Below are 21,615 nucleotides of genomic sequence, written 5' to 3'. Positions count from 1 at the left end.
TGACATATTTGTAATGTTATCTTTACCTTACTGATGAGATGACATTAGACATGGATGTACTCTGGATTTTGTCTCATAGGCCACATTGGCCTTATGTAGACATAAATATATCTTTCTTTCTTTCTTTCTTTCTTTCTCTCCAATCCTAGAGGATATGCAAGGGTCTGTTTATGCATTGTATGAAACTGTGACAGGAAGAGTACGAGTGCCTGGAGGCACAACAGACTCAGTGTCTAGCACGGTTGGTGTAAAGCAAGACTGTCCCCTCTCTCCTTTGCTATTTGGATTGTACATTGATGAGATTTATGATTACATACAGAGATGGGGTGGTATGGGAGCCAGCTTGGCTAGGGTACTGATACCAATTTTGTTATATGCAGACGATATGGTGCTTATCTCAAATTCACCTAAGGGACTACAACAACATCTGGATGCATTGCATGTGTTCTGTGAAGATAAAAGTCTCAAGGTTAATCTTGGAAAGACTAAAATTATGGTCTTTAACACCTCAGCAACTTGGGTAACACGCTCAAAGCATCACTTTATGTATGACGGTCAGCCTATGGAAATGGTTAGACAATATGTATACCTTGGGGTCACTTTCAAAGGGCCACAGTTTTCATGGAAGGAAACTTCAGAGGCTAGGCTTGCACGGGCATATGCAGCTTTGGGTACCCTAGAGCGACAATGTGCACACATAAAGTTTCAAGAGCCTCGTACCAAATTGTGGCTTTTTGACACTTTAGTTATGCCCACGCTACTCTATGGGGCAGCCATTTGGGGCCCAAGCCTTTATCATACTAGACGGATGCCACTTATGGACTGTGATGGACTGCAAGCACAACATTATGATGGCTAGGAACATATGGAACGACCGCTGGTCATGATGATAGCACGTATGATAAGGGCAAAAGCCTCGGTACCACAAGAGATCATCCGAGCAAAATTGGGCACTGCACGCATGGTAGTTGAGGCATTATTCCAAGCAATTACTTTCCTCCAGAGGATATAGCAGCCTCGTAAAGACCAATACCCTAGACTAGCCCTGGAGTCTTCAAAACAGCAAGCAACAAAGGGAGATAGACAATGTTGGTATGCACATATGAGCATGTGGCTGAACCTACATGGCATGAGTACAGATAGACTGCCACCGTTCGATTACAGCCTTGACTGCCATACTTTGAGTCTCAGTCGTGCAAAGCTAAATAGTGTGATCAGACCAGACATCACTAAAGTTGAGACAGGAAGGACTTGGTCCAAGTGAAACTAGCCTTCCTTCTTGGAATGGGTGGTGATAAACTGATTTAAGAGTTAATTATAGCAATAAATAAATGCACATAAAATGAAATACACACTTTACCATAACATTCTTGGACAATAAACACCTTGTTGGCCCCAAATTTGGCGCCCCTTGCAGTATTTCTTTAGCTTTCATTCAATTGGAAGGAGTACAACTTGAGATTCTTCAATCTCCTCTTGCTAACCAATTGTTGTTGCTGTCATAAATGTCCAGCAAGCCTTTTGGGTCATTTGCCCCTTGTTTCACCCAGGACTTCTTCTCCAATTTGACCCTTGGCTGGCCAAATGCTACCCCAAATCAATTCGCGATGGATTGGCTCTTGAAATCCCTTGATAATCTTCAATTATCAGCTGCTGATTTCAGTCCCTTGAGCCTTCAATCTCTGGCAGGATCCCAAGGTGGTTGCTAAACCCTAATTTCTACTGTAAATTAGGGTTTACTGTAGAAATTACAGATCAGCCCACCAAAAATGACTGAGATCTCCTCCGAATGGCTGAGAATTGCTGAGAATGGCTGAGCATCGGCTGAAAGAGATGAGAGAATGCTGTAGAGAGAAAATTTTGAGATTTTTCGCGAAGAACTGATCAAAATCAGTTGTTGCCCTGCTGTACCAGCCCCAAACGGATGCACCAACAACAATAGGAGCATCAAAGATTGTGATCTTCAGGAGAAAGTGCATCAGCAGCAATTGTCAGCTTCCCAAGGTCAAGAATATGCAATCTCCATCACCAAAATGGTCTCCAATGGCTAGGAATTGGCCCCAAAAGCTAGCAGCAACAATCCAACAGCTCCAAAATGAAAAAACAAGATTTCCCTCTCCCTTCAGCCCTATTTAGCCTTTCCCCCACTTGCATGGGAAAGTTTTGCCAAGTGGCAACTTTCTTAATCCATTTTCAGCCCTTAATCCATGCCCAGAAAATTGACCTTGCCCATCCAAAAATTAATTGGCTAGGCCATTTGCAACCCAAAGTGGTCCCATGCATTAATTGACCCTTGGACAAGCATTAATCCATTAATTAATACCTAGTCCCTAGTGTCACCACTGACACTTAATGGCCAATTAATGGTCCTAGGGGCAAACTGACACCAAAATTCACCTAGAATCTAACAAGTGTAACTTATTACAACTTTTGCCTTTGACACCCATCTTTTTCACAGGGTCCTTCGGCCTTCAACTATGAAAAAGTAGCTTGCACCTCACATGTGGAACACTTGTGCATCTTTTAATTGCACATTTGATTAATCCTTTAATCAAATGTCAATTAAACATAAGCAAAGCATCAAATTTTCACGTCCTCGTGACACCAAGTCCCCCTTTCCCATTGGGCACGAAAATGGCACAATACCAATGTCACTTCTTGCAGCTCTCTCATGGTGGTTTCATAGTGAGGCCAAGATACATGGATGCTCAACTTTCTCATAGACTCTGAGTTGCTATTGGTCAAATTCGCATCTCATCGCATCTTTTGTTGATGGAGACACGTCAATGAAGCCATATTGTAGCCAATGAGAGGATATGCCAGCTTTGTGGATGGGAGCCAGAAACGAAGGAGCACTACATTTGCAAATATACTATATACTATGATGTCCGAGGCAGCTATCATTGCCTCTTTAAGGAGGGCTTTGGACCACTAAGACGGGTGATGGACTATGAGGACCAAAGATGTTTGGGCCTTTTCTTATTGGAACTCCAGCGGCGCAGAGCAGTACTGTCACAGGATAGGAAGCGACCCTAGCCTCATCCACCCCTCCAAAGAGCAGTTACAGACTTTTTCAATGTGGCTGAACCCCTAGCTGCTGCTACCCCAAACACTACATCTCCTATTGATAGGCATCATTGAGGGACATCCTTAGGCGGCATCACAATTAACAGAGCTATAGCATTACACAGAGCACGACACCCTAGACTACCTACTCGGCGACATAGGCATCCCCATATGCATCACGATTGCTCGTTACAGATGCAGATTGGCGCACTGACTCAATTGGAAATGGAAGGCCCCATGATAAGGATGGGCTAGTGGCTAAACATTTCTCACATGCTTGCGGTATACTAGCACCCATACTGGCACATATTCAATTGAGTAGTACGTGAGGGCTTTCCTACGAGCTGATCTAACAATACTATAATTCCACTCGTTAAGAGTGGTGATCCTTGGATCCCTAGCAACTACAGGACTATTGTGATCGGCCATACTTTGGCCCAAGTTATATGAATCTATACCCAAACATTAACTCAATGACTGGGCTAAGATGCAAGGCAAGAGAGCACAAGGACAGGTAGGTCTCAGATGCGGATACACTACACTGGACCATGTCCTCAAACTTGAAGACATTATCGAGGAGGGTCGAGCTCGAGACAAAAGGATCTATTGTTGCTTTTTAGATTTCCGCAAAGCTTTTGATACAATGCCTCGTATACGCATTATGCAGAGATTGCAAGATATTGGAGTACCAAAAGGTATACGATGGGGTATCTATGCATTAGATGAGACAATGATAGGTCATGTATAGGCACCTCGGGGGACTATCAGAGAGGATTGACAGTACCATAGGAGTGAAACAAGGATGCCTCCTTTCACCCACACTATTTGGTTTATATGTAGATGAAGTGTCTAATAACATTGACTGAGGAGGAGGAGGAGGAGGAGGAGCGTGCCTAGCAAGGGTGTTGATACCGATATTATTGTATGCAAATGACATTGTTCTTATTTCACCAAAGGGATCGCAACGCCACTTGGATGCTTTTCACGTCTTTTATAGATACAAAGACCTCACAGTAAACCTTGGGAAGACCAAAACCATGGTCTTCAATACTTCAGCAACATGGGTGACTAGATCTATATACTAGTTCACATTTGAGGGAGACATAGTGGAGCATGTGAGGAAATATGTTTATTTGGGGTCACCTTCTCTAGCCCACAATTTATGTTGAGAGGGGCAACAAAGGCACGTCTAGCACAAGGCTATGCAACACTATGGGCACTCCAAAGTCAATGTGCTCACATACAATTCAAGGAACCTTGCACCAAACTATGATTTTTTGAGACCCTAGTCACACCTATACTACTATATGAAGCAAAGGTATGGAGCTGCAACTTGTACCGTAAATGTCTCAGTCCACTCACTGATCAGACCGGAACAGAGAGAGATTATTATGATGGCTAGGATAGCATGGAAAGGACACTAATAATGATTATAGTACATACGATTAGGAGTAAGCCCTCCATGCCACATCCCATTGTCAGAACAGAGCTGGGAACAACACCTATAGTCACAGATCCACTCTTCATGGCAATGACCTTTTGGTACAGACAATGGGATCTCCCACGTCATAAATACTCCAAATTGGCACTAGCTTCATCTAGACAACTAGCAGCAAAGGGTGAGAAGAACTATTGGTTTTCATAGATGACTATCTAGATGTGCCTACATGGTTTGGATATTGACTGCCTTCCACTTTTTCACTACAGCCTTGACTGTCCTACACTTTCTCTCTATCGATCAGAGCTGAACTAGGTGATCAAAGCTCATATCTTGAGGACTAAGATAGCGAGGACATGGATCCACCCACCACTCCCTCTAGGATCGAGGATGGAGTTCTATCAGAGTCACTTCTTGTGACTCTCTAATGAAGGATTCACTATTCAGCCAGCATACATGGACACCCATCTCTCCTTCAACATACAGGCTGCTATCAGACAGATTTGTACCTCCTCTCATAGGCTACAAATGGAGAAAGATTGATGGATAGATACTCCAATGTGCAGTATACTATGACATACAAGGATGGTACCACTACCTCTTCCATGATGGTTTTGGACTTCTTCATTGTGTCATGGAGTATGAGGACCAGAGATGCCTAGGTCTTTTCCTTCTAGAGCTCCGGAAGCGTTGCATAGCACTACTGCAAGACAAGAGATCAACTCACCCAAAGGACCCACACAGAGAGCAATTGCCAGTGGTAGAGCCTCTTCACAGATCCGACCATACTAACACTACTAACCTTGCAGAGACAAAGCCACCCTGCTAGACACCTCCAGTTCCATGTCGAGGAGTCACATTGGATAGAACCACTTCACTTTGTTATGCATGATGACCCCATCTACTAGGACCACATCCAAGGAGCCCACAGTCAAATTAGAGCCATTATCATGAGACACCAAAGACTCACCACTAGGCATATCAGTGGAGCAGTTAGGGTCCGCATCATAGCTGAGATCATGTGCAAACCTTGAGATCAACTACAGCCTACAATCTCCACCACATTCTTCTATACATAGTTCTGTCACATTTGGGTTTCCTTTTCTTTCTACCAATGGGACAACACTAGACATGGTTCTATTCTAGCATAGTCCCATTGTAAAGTTATTATTAGCATTGTTTCATAGGCCACTTATTTTCATGTTATCTACACCTTATTGACGAGATGACATAAGACATTGTTTCATAGGCCACTTACTTATTTTCATATTATCTTCATCTTATTGATGAGATGACATTAGACACGGATGTACTTTAGATTTTGTCTCATAGGCCACATTGATCTTATGTAGACGTTAATGTATCTTTCTTTGTTTCTTTCTTGCTTTCTCTCTCTCTTAGCTTCTGCAAGCCACAATGAGCTCCTCCCACCAGCCTTCTACGCACTTGCATTGGTAAGTTTTGCCAAGTGACAACCTCCCTAGTCCATTTTTCAGCATTTCTTGCATTATTAAATTAATTTTCAAAAAATCAATTTCATAATTATTTCTCACTCAAGAAAATAACCTGATTCTGACTCTGACCAGCCAACAATTATATTGGTTAGGCTTTCCACACCATGGGATGGGTTAATGCACACTTGTACCATCATTGAGCACTAGTACGGCATGATGCCCACTCCAGCTATATGTAGTAAACTTAAGATGCACGTGCACGTGAGAGAACACCTTTCATTGAGCACACACAGTTCTTTGCACGCACGAGTCATGATTTTCATCACCAATTTAGGAACCTCAAGATGAGAGGAAAGGTGGTTGGATGAGTTTAGGTCGTGAAGGATTCCTCCAGTTGTGAGATGGGTTGTTTTACCTGGTCAACATCATGAGGACCACTATCTTCCTTAGAGATTGTGAGATTTGGGTGGGTGGAGCGAAGCGCAACAATTATTCTTTTCGATGAGTATTGAGAGGAGAGGTTAAAGATTTGAAATAATCAAGGAATCGTGTTTGCATCTTTCATGACGCACGGGCACTCATAGATCAAGCTAGGCACAAATCTTTTCAATTAAAGCTTTTAGACTATCTTGTGCACCGCTGAAGGCCTCAAACTTCACCGGTTTTCAACCCTCATCGTAGTCCTTTAATGCCTCTTTGGGTGTTAAGTTATCATCAACTGGTTGCTGCAAAAAGGGCACACTTACTACATTTGCATCATGACCAGCACCACAAGAAGCCCGCATGGCCAAAACTCATTCCTTAAGCCCCATAAGCACTAGGGGATGCAGATGCATTACCATACATATCACTTTGTGTCCCAGGAGGCATCATGCCAATGCTACCATACATGGGGTTGTGTATTCCACCAACCATACTTGGATACATTAAACTCCAATACACCATCTTCAAAAAAGTTGCCCAAAACCACAAAGGGATTTGGTCACTTATATTCAGCCCGCAAAGAGGTATGCAAATTTGCATGGTGGAAAGTAAAACCTGGATACTTGCAGTCCCATGGAGTGATTACTCTACCAGCAACATCAAAGGCTAGCTGAGCTAGAGTGTCACGGGGGCATAATTGATGTTTAGAGGGCAATGGATTCTTGGCAAGAGTAGAAACTCGAGTAGTAGGCGCATCATGAAGAAGAGCGAGAGTGCCCAGGTGGTGTATGCAGAGAAATGAGGTGTTTTCAGCAGTAGAGAGAGCAAAGAGAGTGGAGACTTGAGTTGGGTGTGTACCAGTGTGGTACACACAAAGAATAAAAGAATATATTTATACTTAGGATACGGTACACTCACACCCACAAGGGTGCGGTCACATGTACAAGTAAATTCATACATGGGAGCAGGAGTAAAAGGGTCTTTACACCCAACAGCCTCCCACTTAAAAGTCCTTAGTAAACCTTTAACCAATTCCCACTAGTCGAATGCAATGCTTACGTTGAGCCTTTGCAAGAATCTTAGTGAGAACATCTACATGATTATCTTGTGTTTTGATCTTCGTTAGTGTGACTAGACCATCATCCAAAACCTATCTAATAAAGTGATACCGCTCATTTCAATCCCCTCTTTCTGTGTATAACCCTTAGTCACAAGCCTGGCTTTGTATTTGGGTTTGCCATCCACACACTTGATTTTATAGACCCATTTGTTAGGAATAACTTTCCTATCTTTGGGCAATGGAACCAAATCCCAAGTATCATTCTGAAACAAAGATTTGATTTCTTCTTGCATAGCTATCTCCCACTTTTTCTTTAACTCACATGATAATGCCTCTTTATATGTGCGAGCTAACCCTCATCTGTGAGTAAAATACAGTCCAAGGAGGAATCAAACCTCTGTATAGGTCTCCTGATACGTATTGACCTTCTCACCCAATGATCTGTGTTATCAGGCAATGGATCCACATCCTAAGAAATGTCAATGACCTCATTATGTGGCTACTGAACTGCATTTTCAAGTTGCTGTAATACATATTCAGACTGCTGTAATTCATTTTCAGCATGCTGATTTTGTTGCCCAAGCTGATTTTCAGCATCCCTTTGCTGCCCATTTTCATCTGGCTCAATATAATGATATGTTGATTATCAAAACAAGAATCAAGTGGAGCTGAATTTTCAATGGTTAATGGCAGTTCAAGTGGCTCATCGTGTTGAAATTTCACTTTCTTTTTGTCTAAATTACCAGATGTGGCATTTTTCAGCAGCTTTGATTCATTAAATACCACATCTCAGTTGCGTAGTACCCTTTTCACGCTTGGAACCCAAACTCTATAACCCATTTCACCTTCATCTCCATAACCCATGAAGATGCCTTTAAGGGATTTCATGTCAAGTTTGGTTCTGTTATCAACAGGTACATGTACATAGCATGTGCAGCCAAAGACCCTTAACTGGTCATATAAAGTAGGTTTGCCAGACCAAATCTCTTCAGGAATGCCACTTTCAAGTGCACCATGTGGAGATTGGTTGCAAATATGCACTGCGGTTTTAAGTGCCTCTCCCCAAAACGATTGTGGGAGATTAGCTGTGGACAGCATGCACCGAATCTTCTCACATAAAGTGTGATTCATTCGCTCAGCCACACCATTAGATGACAGATTATAAGTAGCTGTAAGCTCTCATTTAATCCCATTTACATCACAAAACTTATTGAATTCTTTAAATACATACTCTCCCCCATTATCTGTTCTTATGCATTTTAGTTTTAAACCCCTTTCAGTACTAGCAAATGCATAAAACCTTTTAAAGGCGTCCAATGCCTCACTTTTCTACTTAAGTAAGTAAACCCATAGCTTTCTAGAATTATCATCAATAAAAAACACAAAATAACGGAAACCACTATGAGTTTTTATTGGCATGGTACATACATCAAAGTGAACTAGATCCAAAATACATGCCTTTCTAAACGCTCCATGAGAGTATGAACTCTTTACATGTTTTCCCAAAACACGATCATCACAAAAGTCAAGCTTTGAGTTTTTCACATCAACTCTTTCAAGTGAGGAAAGTGCCTATAAACCCATTTGGCTCATGTATCCAAGACAGTTGTGCCATAGCTCCATGTGTGGCTGCACTTCTGCAACTGCAATAAACTTTCCAGAAAGTGCCTTGCAGTGAAGATAATATAGAGTTCCCTTTTTACCACCTCTAGTGACTAGCATGGGTCCTTTCTGTATCGTCCACATTCCACCACCAAAGGTAGTGAAGTAACCCCTGTTGTCTAACTACCCAACAAAAAGCAAACTCTTCTTAATGCCAGGTACATACCTAACATCGTAAAGAATCAATTCTTGGTCATTTTCAAGAGCCAAGTGTATGGTGCCTACTTCTTCAATATCAAATGCATGGTTATTCCCTAGGTAAACTTTTCCAAGGTTACCTACCATATAAGAAGAAAAACACTCCAAAGATGGAGTTACATGAAATGAAGCACCACTATCAACAATCCACGATTGTGACAAACCATCATGAGTAAACAACAAGGCATCTATCACATCCCTTTTAGTGATATATATATCTTCCACTGTCATAGCATGTGGATCTGAGGATGCAACCAATAATCAACATCTTTATTTTCTTCTGTTTCCTCAATAACAACATTAGATACCACATTTACCTTCTCTGTTTCTTTGGGAGTAGAGCTGCCATCCTTCTCATTCTTTTTGCCTTTTGCATTAGCTTGCTTCTTGCATTCTTGCTCCCTTTTATAGTACCTACAATCGGGTTTTTTATACCCTTTGCATCCACACTGATAGCAAGTGACATCTTGCTATTTTTCCTTGCTCTTGCTGCAATTTTTATGCTTATTTGCAACATTTGACCTCTTTTCAGTTCGTCCTCTTACATTATAGGCTGATCCACTATTTTCCCCACTTGCTTTGCATCTAATCTCCTCGTTGAGAATAGAACCATGCACACCATCAAATGTCAAGTTGGGGTTGTTACTACTCAATGACACAACCAATACTTCCCATGAATCTAGTAAAGTCATGAGCAAGAAGATAGCCTTCAACTTAGGATCAAAAGCCAACAAGCCTGCATCCTATGACTGACTCAAAATACTAGTGAATGCATTTAAATGCTCTGAGACGGTCTTAGACTCATCAAGCTTCAAGTTGACCAACTTTCGCATGAGATGGACCTCATTGACAGGAGTCATATTCTCATACATACCCTTGGGTTTCTCCCAAATTGCATATGCAGTGGTCAGTCACTTGATATCAACCAAGATATCATCTGTGACTGCCATTTTGACGTAAGTAATGGCTTTCTTATTCATTTTAGCCTAATCCTCATCTCACAAATTAGCAAGCTTATGTTGTGCCAAAGCATCATCACAATCTTTCAAAAAAAGTATACCCTGCATACAATCTTTCCAAAGATCAAAGCCATTGCCATCAAATTCACGAATCTCAAAAAGATTCTTTGTGTTAGATGTAGATGCATTGCCAGCCATTTTCAGCAATAATTTTTAAAAAACTGCAATAAAATGCTGAATACTTTCAGCCAATAGTAAGGTTGCTGAATATAACAGCAAGTACGCAAACTTGCACTTCCAAAGGTGTCCAAGAAGCAGATATTATGCTGCAATTTCAGTCCCAAGGGCTGTATACATGAACCAAATCTGATACATGCATAAAAGACAGTTCCCAATTCAATAATACATCACCATAACACCCAAATGCAATAACCCAAGTGCTGTATGTACCACTGTTTCACTGCATAATGAGCATCCAGCGATACATGTACCATGAGAAGCTACCCTTTTACAACATTTGATACATCCCAAGTCCAAATTTCTCCCACTCAGTAATGAATCTGCTGCAATTTCACCGTCAAAGCATAAATCAGCTCAAAATGCATCACCGATACGAAAAGCCCCAAAATTTTTGCAATAAATCTGCCCCAATTGCATTAATACATCATTCGGAGTGTCAAATACAGGCAAATGTTGCAAAAACTTCACAAATTCTGCGAAACCCAAATTTCAGGATCCAAATGTGCACAAATTTCAGTGAAATTGGCTCAGTTGAGCAAAATTTCACTTGTACATGAGAAAACCCAAAGTTTTTGGAGCAAACGCGCACAATGTCTGCAATTTCTAGGTCAAACGTCTCTGTTTTGCATGGACAGCATCAAATCTGGAAAAAGCCTCAAATTCCCGGGGACAAATCTTCACAAATCTGAGCATTGTGCTTACAACCCCCACCAGTGAGCAAGGGGTCTGCTGCAGAAAATAATAAAAAACTAATGAAAGATACCTGAAATGTGTCAAAAAAACTATTGTTGTCTTGCCAGAAGCCTCCTGTGACCTATGCCTGCCTGCCGATGGTTGCCGCCTAGTCACGCCTGCCTACCGATGGTCACTACCAAGTCACACAGATTGTTGCTGCCCACTCGTGACCTATGCCTTCTGCTACCGCTTGCTGTCACTAGTTGAAGGCACCATCGCCTAACCTCACGTTGGCTGAGAATAGTCACCTAACCTAGTTGTTGGTTGCTCGTGGCCTATCGACTATTTGGAAATTGTCGACTAAAAAATCAACAGTTTGGTTAGCTATTGCCTACACTCATGCTGGCCTAAGCTGACTCGCACTATTCTCGGGAAATGCATACATCTTCGTCGGAGCTCTAATACTAGTTTAAAGGAGAGCGAGCGTGCCCAAGTGGTGTGCACAAAGAAATGAGGTGTGTTCAGCAGTAGAGAGTACAGAGAGTGTGGAGACTCAAGTTGAGTGTGTACCAATGTGGTACACACAAAGAATAAAAGAATGTATTTATACTAAGGGTACGGTACACTCTCACCCGCAAGGATGCGGTCACATGTACAAGTAAATTTATACATGGGAGTAGCAAAAGGGCCTTAACACTCAACACATTAGAGGATTTATTTCGATGACACAAATAAGTGTGGAGGAGGTCCTGTGAAGAAGAAGGCTCAGTAGTTGCTCTCTGTACACCTAGTATCCTGACTAAAGGAATACCAAGCATATCATCCAAACTCTCTGAACCACTATAATCTCCATCAAATCCCAAATGACTAGTAGATGCATCATTACCATCGAACACTTTCTTTTTCCCTTTGTCTTTACTTGCAACACTTGTGGATCCACCTGAAGATGTGGAGCTACTCCTCAGTCTCCCAGACCAAGGGCTAACTATAGATGTGGTACCAGATGATGTTTCTGCATAATAAAACGGACTTTACAATCCATAGACAAATGAGCAAGTTGAAAGCACCCATAAGCAACTTGCGGGAATCCCATTAAAGATCGTTTTCAAAAAAGAAACAAGCCACACAAGAAACAGTGGCTAGCAAAAACACCCCACTTAAGCATCAACCAAAGTGGCTCCATGCCATTACAATTGCGCCATGATGAAACCAACCTTTCTTCTCGAAGAGGGTGGTATATAACCTAATTTAACACTAATTATTGCAAGTATAAAAGCCACTGCCCATATAAACTAAAAATGTAAATATTACCAGTTAATCTTGGACAATGGACAGCCTATTGGCCCCAAAACTAGCGCCCCTTGCGGTATTTCTTTAGCTTTAATTGCTAATGATGGAGAACAATTGAGATTCTTTGATCTCCTCTACTAATCCACGTACATCTTGTTGTCAAAACTAACCAACAAGCCTTCAAACCAATTTGCCCCTTGGTTTGCTTGGGGATTAGTCTTTACCCTACTCTTCAAAAATAAATTAGCCCCAAATTCAATATTGGTTGTCTAGCCTCTTAAATCCTCCTAAAATACATTGATTTCAGCTTTGAAAATTCAAGTTTGGAGCCTTCAAATCTAGGCATACTTCCCATGGTGGCTATCAAACCCTAATTTCAACTATAAATTAGAGTTTACAACAAAGATTCACCAAAATCTCCACTCCAATGGTTGGATTGCTATAAAACTTTGAGTAAAGTTGAAAAATGACTAGAGAAAGAGAGAATGATGTAGAGAGAGAAAATTCAGAGATTTATTGCAAGAATTTGGTGAAATTGAGCACTGACCTGGTTTTTCAACCCAAAATATATTCACTGATAACAAAGGGAGCATCAAAGGCTATAATCTTCATGAGAGAGTGCATCAACAATGATTACCAACTTCCTCTCGTCATGAATATGCAACCACCTTTACCAAAATGGGCTGAGAAATGGTCCCAAAAGCAAGCAGCAACAGCCCACCTCTCTTCCCAACAACTCCAAAATGCAAAAACAAGATTTTCCGCTTGCTTCAACCCCAACTCAATTTTCCCACACTTGCATGGTCAAATTCTGTCAAGTGGTAGCCTCCTAAACTAGCTTATTAAATTAATTTTCAAAATTTTAATTTTAAAAATTAATTTAGTAATTATTCTAGTACTCAAAAAATTAATTTCACCAACCAATATTTATATTGGCTAGGTCAATTTGTCTTCCAAGTATTCCTAAGCAATTATTAGCCCTTAGACGAGTATTAATTAATTAATTAATTAATTAGTACTAGTCTCTAATATCACCACTCACACTAGTAGTTAACGAATTGATTAAGGCCAAAATCTGACACCGAATATCACCTAGTACCTGTCAACCATAACTTATTATAGCTTTTGCCTTCGGTACTAATTGATATCTCAGGGTCCTGGGTCCCGCATTGTGAAATGATGAACTTGCATCTCACATGTGCAAGTAACATTAGCATATTTGATTAACTTTTAATCAAATGTTAAGAAAGGCAATAAAATTTCATGTCCTCATGACAAACTACCCCCTTGAAATCCTTGCAATCATCCTCAATTTCATTGCAATGTGCCAATGCATATGTTGCCACTATTGGCATTAAAGTCAAACAACATGTGCACCTACTGTTAACCATGCTCATGTCCTTTGCATGTGAAATTCCACTCACTTAAACCAGTTATAATCCACACATAAATTGTAACCACTCTCAGAACCATAAGGGGTGCATCCACATGCCAAAACCCATCACTATTTTGACCAACAAGGCAAAGTAATGCATAAACAAAGCATAACTAGTCCCTCATCGCAATGATGTACTACATGATACTCATGTAAGGCATATATCAATTGCAAACCACATGTAACTTATGCAATTGTCCTTCTCTTGCATGAGCTGCAAATGTACATTGCATACCATCTATGCATTCCATACATGCCTTGCAAATGTACATCACATCAAAATAAACATTCCATATCTTCCATACATGCGAGCAACCTTGCAAATGTATAGTTTCAAAGCCTAGGTGAAAACCATACCATATGCATACCAACTCACAATGACAAGTACACTAAATAGTGATCCCAATGGCAAAAATACTATCGTATACAATATCATGGATACAAACCAAGTACATTTGAGATCCACTACACAACTAAGATGTCCATCACTAGGAAAGTGGAGGTGCAACCTCCCCCTTGAGCATCACGCGACACTCTGGACCTTCTATGCTCTATTGAGCTTGAAAGAGCCTGATCCAAATTTGGTTCTAATTGAAACATATCAAGGTAAAGTGCATCATTGAGGATAATCTACCAAGTCATCCTCCATCCAATTGCATTCTTTCATAGGTGAAACAATGCTAAAGCTTCACCAAGAAACACATGGAAACTTTACTTCTAACTTTACTTGCCTTGAAACCTCCACTAGGTTCTAGGCCTTTGTCTCTTTGGAGTGCCATCCTTCCAACTTTCACATTGCTACAATTCTATCTTAACCAGCATAAAACCTCGAATCCAATTGACTAGCCCTTCATGTATACTTGACATGCTAAGAGTACCAAATGCATTAGGAAAACATTCATGTTTGCATACTTTGGACTATTGCAATGTGATTGTGGATGGAAATTTGCATACTACCAACCATACCAAGATACATTTTCCCATACATTGCATGCATTAATAGCTGCATTTCCTTCATGACCGGCATTAATACCATGAGTCCCAAACAAAATGGCCTGCATATATGCATTGCCAAACTTGCCACTTTCTGCCCCAGCATCATGCCAACACTACTATACATGGGGTTGTGCATATTACCATCCGTACTTGGATACATTGAGCCTTACACACCACGCATGGATCCAAAATTGTAGACGTGTACATTCTCTCTCAAGTACCCCTCGTTTTGCAAAACCTCATGCTATCCCGGCCTTGTCCCCCCTCCCCCGCTGTCTCCTACTATTGCAGGCACTGAACAAGAGCAATGGCAGCAGGCAGAAGCTAAGGAAGCAGGAAGCAGGAGCAGGGACAGGGACAGGTGCTGGAGCAGAAATAGGTGAAGGACAGGCCTGGTGGCAGCACAAGAATAGGGAGGTGAGAGACCTGGAGAAAAAGGTGGTGGGCACAGACCAGTTGGGAAGACCAATTCAAGCCGTTGGGTAAACTGCAGCAGAAGAGTGAGAAGTGATGATGTAGGGGTGGAAGACTAGGCAGAAATAACAATTCCCAAAGAGCAAGCCCAAAGCTGTAAAAAAAAATTCTGTCTAGCTTACCCATTCCTTTTGACTTTCCATTCCCTACAAGATGAATAGGACAAGGACACTCCTAACCAGGGACACCTATTGGGAACACTAGCAAGAACATTCCACCAATTAGCAACACATTCCCCATCTCTACCCATTTTTAAATGGTGTTCCCCCATTCCTAGCTGCCATTCCCCTCATTCTATGTCACTATAAAAATCATTCAACCTTAATAAACTTTTTCACAAATAGGAAAAGAAAAAATCAAGCATTGTGTCTTTCAGTAAAGACTATATCCAAGAATGCCATATTAGTCATAATCACTATTTTTGACTAACAACCTACCAGACCCCAATTTGCATGTCAACATAAATTTCATCATGCAGTTGGGGGTTCCTGGAAAAAACTGAACCTTCATACATTTCTGTAAATCAGCAACAATTATTTTCATCATCCCTAGCAGCACACAATTATAGCCTAGTGAAGGTTAGAGAACGAGTTGTACCATATATACAAAGCACCCGCTAAAGCTTCAACGCATGACAGTTCACAAGGCCGACCATAATTGATTGGGTTCGCTGCCACTAGCCAAGGCACTGCATGTTTTTCACTTATATCAGAACCTTAAGAATCTGAACATAATATCAATTTCCCTTTTCTTACTGTTGCTTGAGTAAATACTGCACTACAACTTAAGGTATATGCTTGTAGCTAATCAAATATAGACATCAAAAAGAAGTCCAATGACAAAATTTTATAATCAGCATGTGCTTTCTTTGTCTAAACTTATGATGTGTTCGTAGTTCTGTTTGTAGTGAGATATATTTTGAGGTCCCTATTCTCAATCCGAGATTGAATTTTCAAGTATTCAACAAGTAAAGAATGCCGTTTGATCCATTGTCAGATGATACCTAAGCATTGCTAGAAATTGATATGCTTTGGTTCAAATTTTCATGTTCAACATTTTGGCGGCTAGATGCAATTATGCTATATTTCATGTTCAACATTTTGGCAGCTAGACGCAATTATGCTCTAGATTTCTTGGAGATACAATTTGCAGAGATTCTCTTAAGGATTTGGATGGAGATTGGACAATAGAGATTCTTCCGTCTCCTTGGGAGAGGATACATGGCAATTCAAATACTATGAGGAGGAGGATAGATGTTTTTCTCAAGACATAATATTCCGGCATTTTCTTTCACTATCAGCCACGCATGGTTTGTGGCACTATAGACATTTTGAATGGTTTTTTTCCCAAGCCTTCTAATTGTTAAGCTAAAAACGCATTAGCTTGACTTAACAGCCCCATTCTAAAAAGAAACGCAATCCTAGAGAGTTACTGTGTCCCACATGCAAAACCCTAATTCGAGTGCCTCAAACTTCTATAAATAGGCATGAAGCCCTCCACTCTCCCTCATTCTCATTTTTGCAAGTTTCAGGAGCCTTAACTCTGCTGCCCACACCCCATTCGCGGAGGACATCGTGGTCAAAGCTTCCACTAGCCACCTGCTATCATCCGGCGCCTGATTCCAACCTTTTGCATGTGATTGCTGCTGTCGCCAGGCCTATGGAGCTGTCACCTATTATTGGGAGTTGTGGCCTCTACTGCTGGATGTTGTTGCCACCTATTGTCTGCTGTCACCAAGATTTTCTCTCTCCTCCAAATGCTGCATTTGCAGTTTTTGGCTGCCGCCTGTCATTCTCTCACCTCTGACATTTGCATTTGCATCTAACAGATGTCGCCCAGTTTTCTCTCTCCTCAAGTACCTGCATTTTTAGTCTTTCTCTCTCCTGCACTATTGTCTGCATCAGATCTAGTCTTTCTTGGCTGCATCTGCTGGTGTTCGACACTCAGAGGCTGCCTTCTGCAATTCAAGATCCATTCAGAGTACGATGTCACAACTCTATAGAAACAGAATTTGTATCCTTTTTCATTAATTTATCTATATAATGATTTATTAAATTTGTTTCCTTTGCACTAATTAGATATAAAGAAAAGTGCATTTGAGCTAGCCACTGATGAGTGGTCACAAGTTATGGTGGACCCACGCGGTGGGTTAGAGAAAAGATAGTTCACACTTCCACCTATATGGCCCGATTGGGTGCATATGACCAGAACTCATGCATATCAGGGTTAGACTCGCACACAGAAAGGATTGATGCCTTGAAGTGTGGGCTAGATGCGCCAGAACATACAATTACAATCAACAAGATGGCATGATCATGAAATGCTTGTACAATGTGCATGTGTGGACTGAAAGCTTGAAATGCACATTGCTTTGCATAGGAAAGTCACATGAAGATTCTGATACCGTTTTTGCGATGTACACGGAAAAAGCTTTCATATGACACCCATATTGGGGGGGTTCCTAAATTTTAGGAGGTCTCTAAATTTTAGGAGCCTCGAATTAGCCTAAAAATGCTAGTCCTAAAAAATAGCGATGTCATTCTAAAAATAGTAAATTCTGTACTCTGACTGTGCTTACTAAATTTGGTTGTTTCTATTCTTGACAGTATTCAGCCAAAAAAGGAAGGCCATAGAGAAAAGACAAGTGTCAAGACACTTGTCACACAAGTTTCCAAGAGTCCCACCACTTGTCACATCTCATGACATGTGGCTGGACACTTGTCTTGTGCTACTCTACTTTCTCCTTTTGTACTAGCTCTTCCCTCTCCTATAAATAAGAGCTCGTTTTTCTTCATTCAACATCATTTTTCTTTGCTGTAAACTCATGTATAGCACCCACAGATAGCTGGAAACTGGCCCCATCCATCCCCATCATCATCCCCCACTTCTCCATTATCAAATTCCTCCATATTCCCTCTTCTATCACTGCTGTTTTACAGGACAGCAAGCCTGTAAATTCATTACAGCACCTCCTTCTAAAGCTCTTTCTTCCATTTTAGCAACAAGAAGCAAGCCCTATCCATGTACTACCGGCCAACGATGAAGAAAGGCTGATTTCCCCTCTTTCTTCTCTCATACTATAAAGAAATCAGTTCTTATCATTGCATAATAGATAATGCATGTGTGTTTGTACATCTTTGCATGATCTTGTGAGAGTGAGAATTTCTCCTCACTCTCAGGTTGATTTTAACTGAGCTCTTCCCTAAGGGACTTGGATTGAGCAGAAATACATTCCTTCGGGGCGGGGGGGGGGGGGGGGGGGGGGGTGTTTGCCCATCTTCAACCCTCAATCTTGTCTCCATTACTTTTACATTTTCATGGTTGTAATTTTGTGAGTAATTTTCATTTTCAGCTTTAAGTGTTCATTCTCTTTTATATTAAATCTCGAAAACAAGCGAATATCATAATTATTAAGCATACTACGTTGTTCGGGGTGTTTACATACGACACACTCTACAACTCATAACCTCTACCTTGATCCCAGAGATATGAGAGTTCGAGGTTCAATATTCACTGCATAGTGTGTTTGCTACATGAGCATTATATATTTATTATTCATTGTATCCGTTGTCTCTAAGTTACCCTAACTGTGTTCTGAGTTTATCAAATTGTGCTTTGTCGTACAATTGGTTTTATGTTTTTTGCATTTAGAGCATTTCTTTACACTAATAACTTCCGCTTTGCATAATTTTTGTTTTGGAAGTCCCCTATAGGGATATTATTATACTTTCCCTTTTGTCCCAAGGGGATTTACTATCAAATTTATCATTTTCTCAAGAACAAAAAGATGTGATAAAGTTTTTAACTTCCTAGTATATCAACGTTCCTAATAAAGCAACATATAGTTCCAAGGACTATAAGAACAAAAGTAAATACCTTAATGATATCAAAAGTTTTAAGTATCTTCTCATGAGTATCAATGCCCACCAAAATTAAATAGGTAATTATCTTGAATAACATCAAAACAATTATCTCATGAGTATCAATGAGCAACAAAATCTTACTTAGAGGTGGTGTTCCACACCTTAAAAGCTGAAAAGGCACATCACTCAAACGAGCCCAAGAGCAATCTATGATAGCTACACCTTTCTCCTTCACCAGTTGTTGATCTTCCTTAAAGACACATTTCTTCCCTATAGGACTATAATACAAAACTCTAAAGCACCCAAGATTGCAATACAAAGCTTCCACCAACCACCTGCTATCATCCAGCACTTGATTCCAACCTTCTGTACGCGGTTGCTGTTGTCGCCAGGCCTATGGAGTTGTCGCCCACTGTTGGGAGTTGTCGCCCACTGTTGGGAGCTGTTGCCCACTATTGGATGCTATGGCCACCTATTGTCTGCTATCACCAGGATTTTCTCTCCTCCGAATGCTACATCTGCAGTTTATGGCTGCCGCTTGACATTCTCTCACCTTTGACATTTGTATTTGCATCTAATAACTATCGCCCAGTTTTTATCTCCTCAGGTGCCTGTATGTTTAGTCTTTCTCTCTCTTGCACTGCCCTCTGCATCAAATCCAACCTTCCTTGGCTGCATCTGCTCGTGTTCGACACTCAAAGGCTGCTTTTCTGCAATTCGGGATCTGTTTGGAGTACGACACACTCTACAACCCATAACCTCTGCCTTGATCCCAAAGATACGAGAGTTTAAGGTTTAGTATTCACTGCATAGTGTGTTTGCTACATGAGCACTGTATATTCATTATTCATTCACTTTATCATTCATTGTGTTTACCGTCTCTGAGTTACCCTAACCCTAACCCTAGCTGTGTTCTGAGTTTATTAGTCTGTGCTTTGTGGTGCGATTGGGTTCATGCTTTTTGTGTTTAGAGCATTTCTTTACATGGTATCAAGCTAGGTACTGTCTGAGAAACCTTGGCTTTTGATCGGAAAGCTCATTCACGAAAGCAAGAATAACATAAGGATCAGATGACTTCGAATACATTCACAACACCACTCCAATCTCCATAGCCAAACATGGACAGAAACAATCAGGAGTGGACCTCCCAACTTGCTACTGCCTGATCTGACATGGGCACAGAACTGGTTTGTGAGTAATGAGAAAGATAAGTATTTCTTCATGAACTCAAAACTAGGTAAGAAGCTAAAAGAAGAAATTGTAAGTATTCCTACCCTTCCTTTTCCTTCAAGTGACTTTATTTCTCATGGTCAATATGGAGTAGGTGTATCTTCATCTAGTGCATTTAATGGACAAAAGGAACCTACAATGTTTCAAACAACAACATCCATCACAAATCCATTTGGGCTCGCCCCCATCCCTCCCTCGTCTTCCATTGCACCTTCCTTTCCGCTTCCATTAAGTGCACCACATTATCCACCATACTAGGGGGTTCTACACATTTAGGCATAGTCTTTAAGACCTCTACATATCCATTTCCGGGTGGTGTACCTATGATGGAGACTCGACCTCCCACACACACACCTTTGAGTTTTCTTCCTCTAGGGCATTCTCTGAGTGTGGATCGTTTCGTATCACAATTTGCCTCTATAGCATTACATAGTGGATCGTCCGATCATTCTATAGTGCCCCAATCGACATTTGGATAAGGCTATCACGTCTCAGTGCCTCCACCTACACGTATGGTATCATATTGACTTATGTCCGTGTCCGTCCTCTGACGATTAGGTTACCATGTTCCCTAACAAGTTACCGAGAAAATATTTCCATTTTGTGCAACAGGTGATTTCACAATCTCATATACCCACATTTTATGAGTTTGAGTGTCAGTTGTTGCATTACGCACAGTTGTTTAATCAATTCATAGCACGTCCTCAATAGAAAGGCTCTTGTTGCATCTTCTCAAAGGGGGGAACAAGGCAAGGGTACACAAAACTTAAATCCAAATCAAAATCAAAATAGGAGTAGTGAATCTCAAGGAAACAATCAATTCACACTAAAACCAAGATGGCAGAATGTACCTAAAAAGAATAGGTATTGTCAACATTGTCAAAATATTGGCCATTATGACAATGAGTGCCAATCTAAGGCAAGAGACACACAGTCCAAATCAAAGAATCAGACCCCCGCACCCCACTTGAGTAACCCCCAACAAGGGAAGCAGGGTGATGAAAGCCCTCAACAAGGGCAGTGGAGAGGCCAAACCCACACTGCCACTGGTCCGTCATCGCAGTCGCAGAAAACAACTCAACTCCAGAGGGTTTGTCTGATTGGTCTGCAGAGGCCTACATCGTCTCCTTAGAGACATCAGATGCGAGTCTT

The 21,615-nt window shown here is 41.0% G+C and overlaps 1 protein-coding gene across 5 annotated transcripts in view; it reads right to left on the bottom strand.

Annotated features, from left to right (window-relative positions):
- The window catches only part of LOC148017813 (RNase L inhibitor protein-like protein), a 94,644-nt gene that overhangs the window by 45,402 nt on the left and 27,627 nt on the right, over positions 1-21,615 (bottom strand). For all 5 annotated transcript variants that reach the window (XM_087661677.1, XM_087661678.1, XM_087661681.1 and 2 more), the window contains one exon: positions 15,968-16,058. In XM_087661677.1, the coding sequence (XP_087517803.1) occupies positions 15,968-16,058 (91 nt within the window). The remainder of the gene's footprint in view (positions 1-15,967; positions 16,059-21,615) is intronic.

Source organism: Lygodium microphyllum, chromosome 21, assembly GCF_053477565.2.
Source record: "Lygodium microphyllum isolate KBCC chromosome 21, Lygodium_microphyllum_v1.1.10, whole genome shotgun sequence".
NCBI lineage: Eukaryota > Viridiplantae > Streptophyta > Polypodiopsida > Schizaeales > Lygodiaceae > Lygodium > Lygodium microphyllum.
This window is presented reverse-complemented; position numbering and strand designations above follow the sequence as displayed.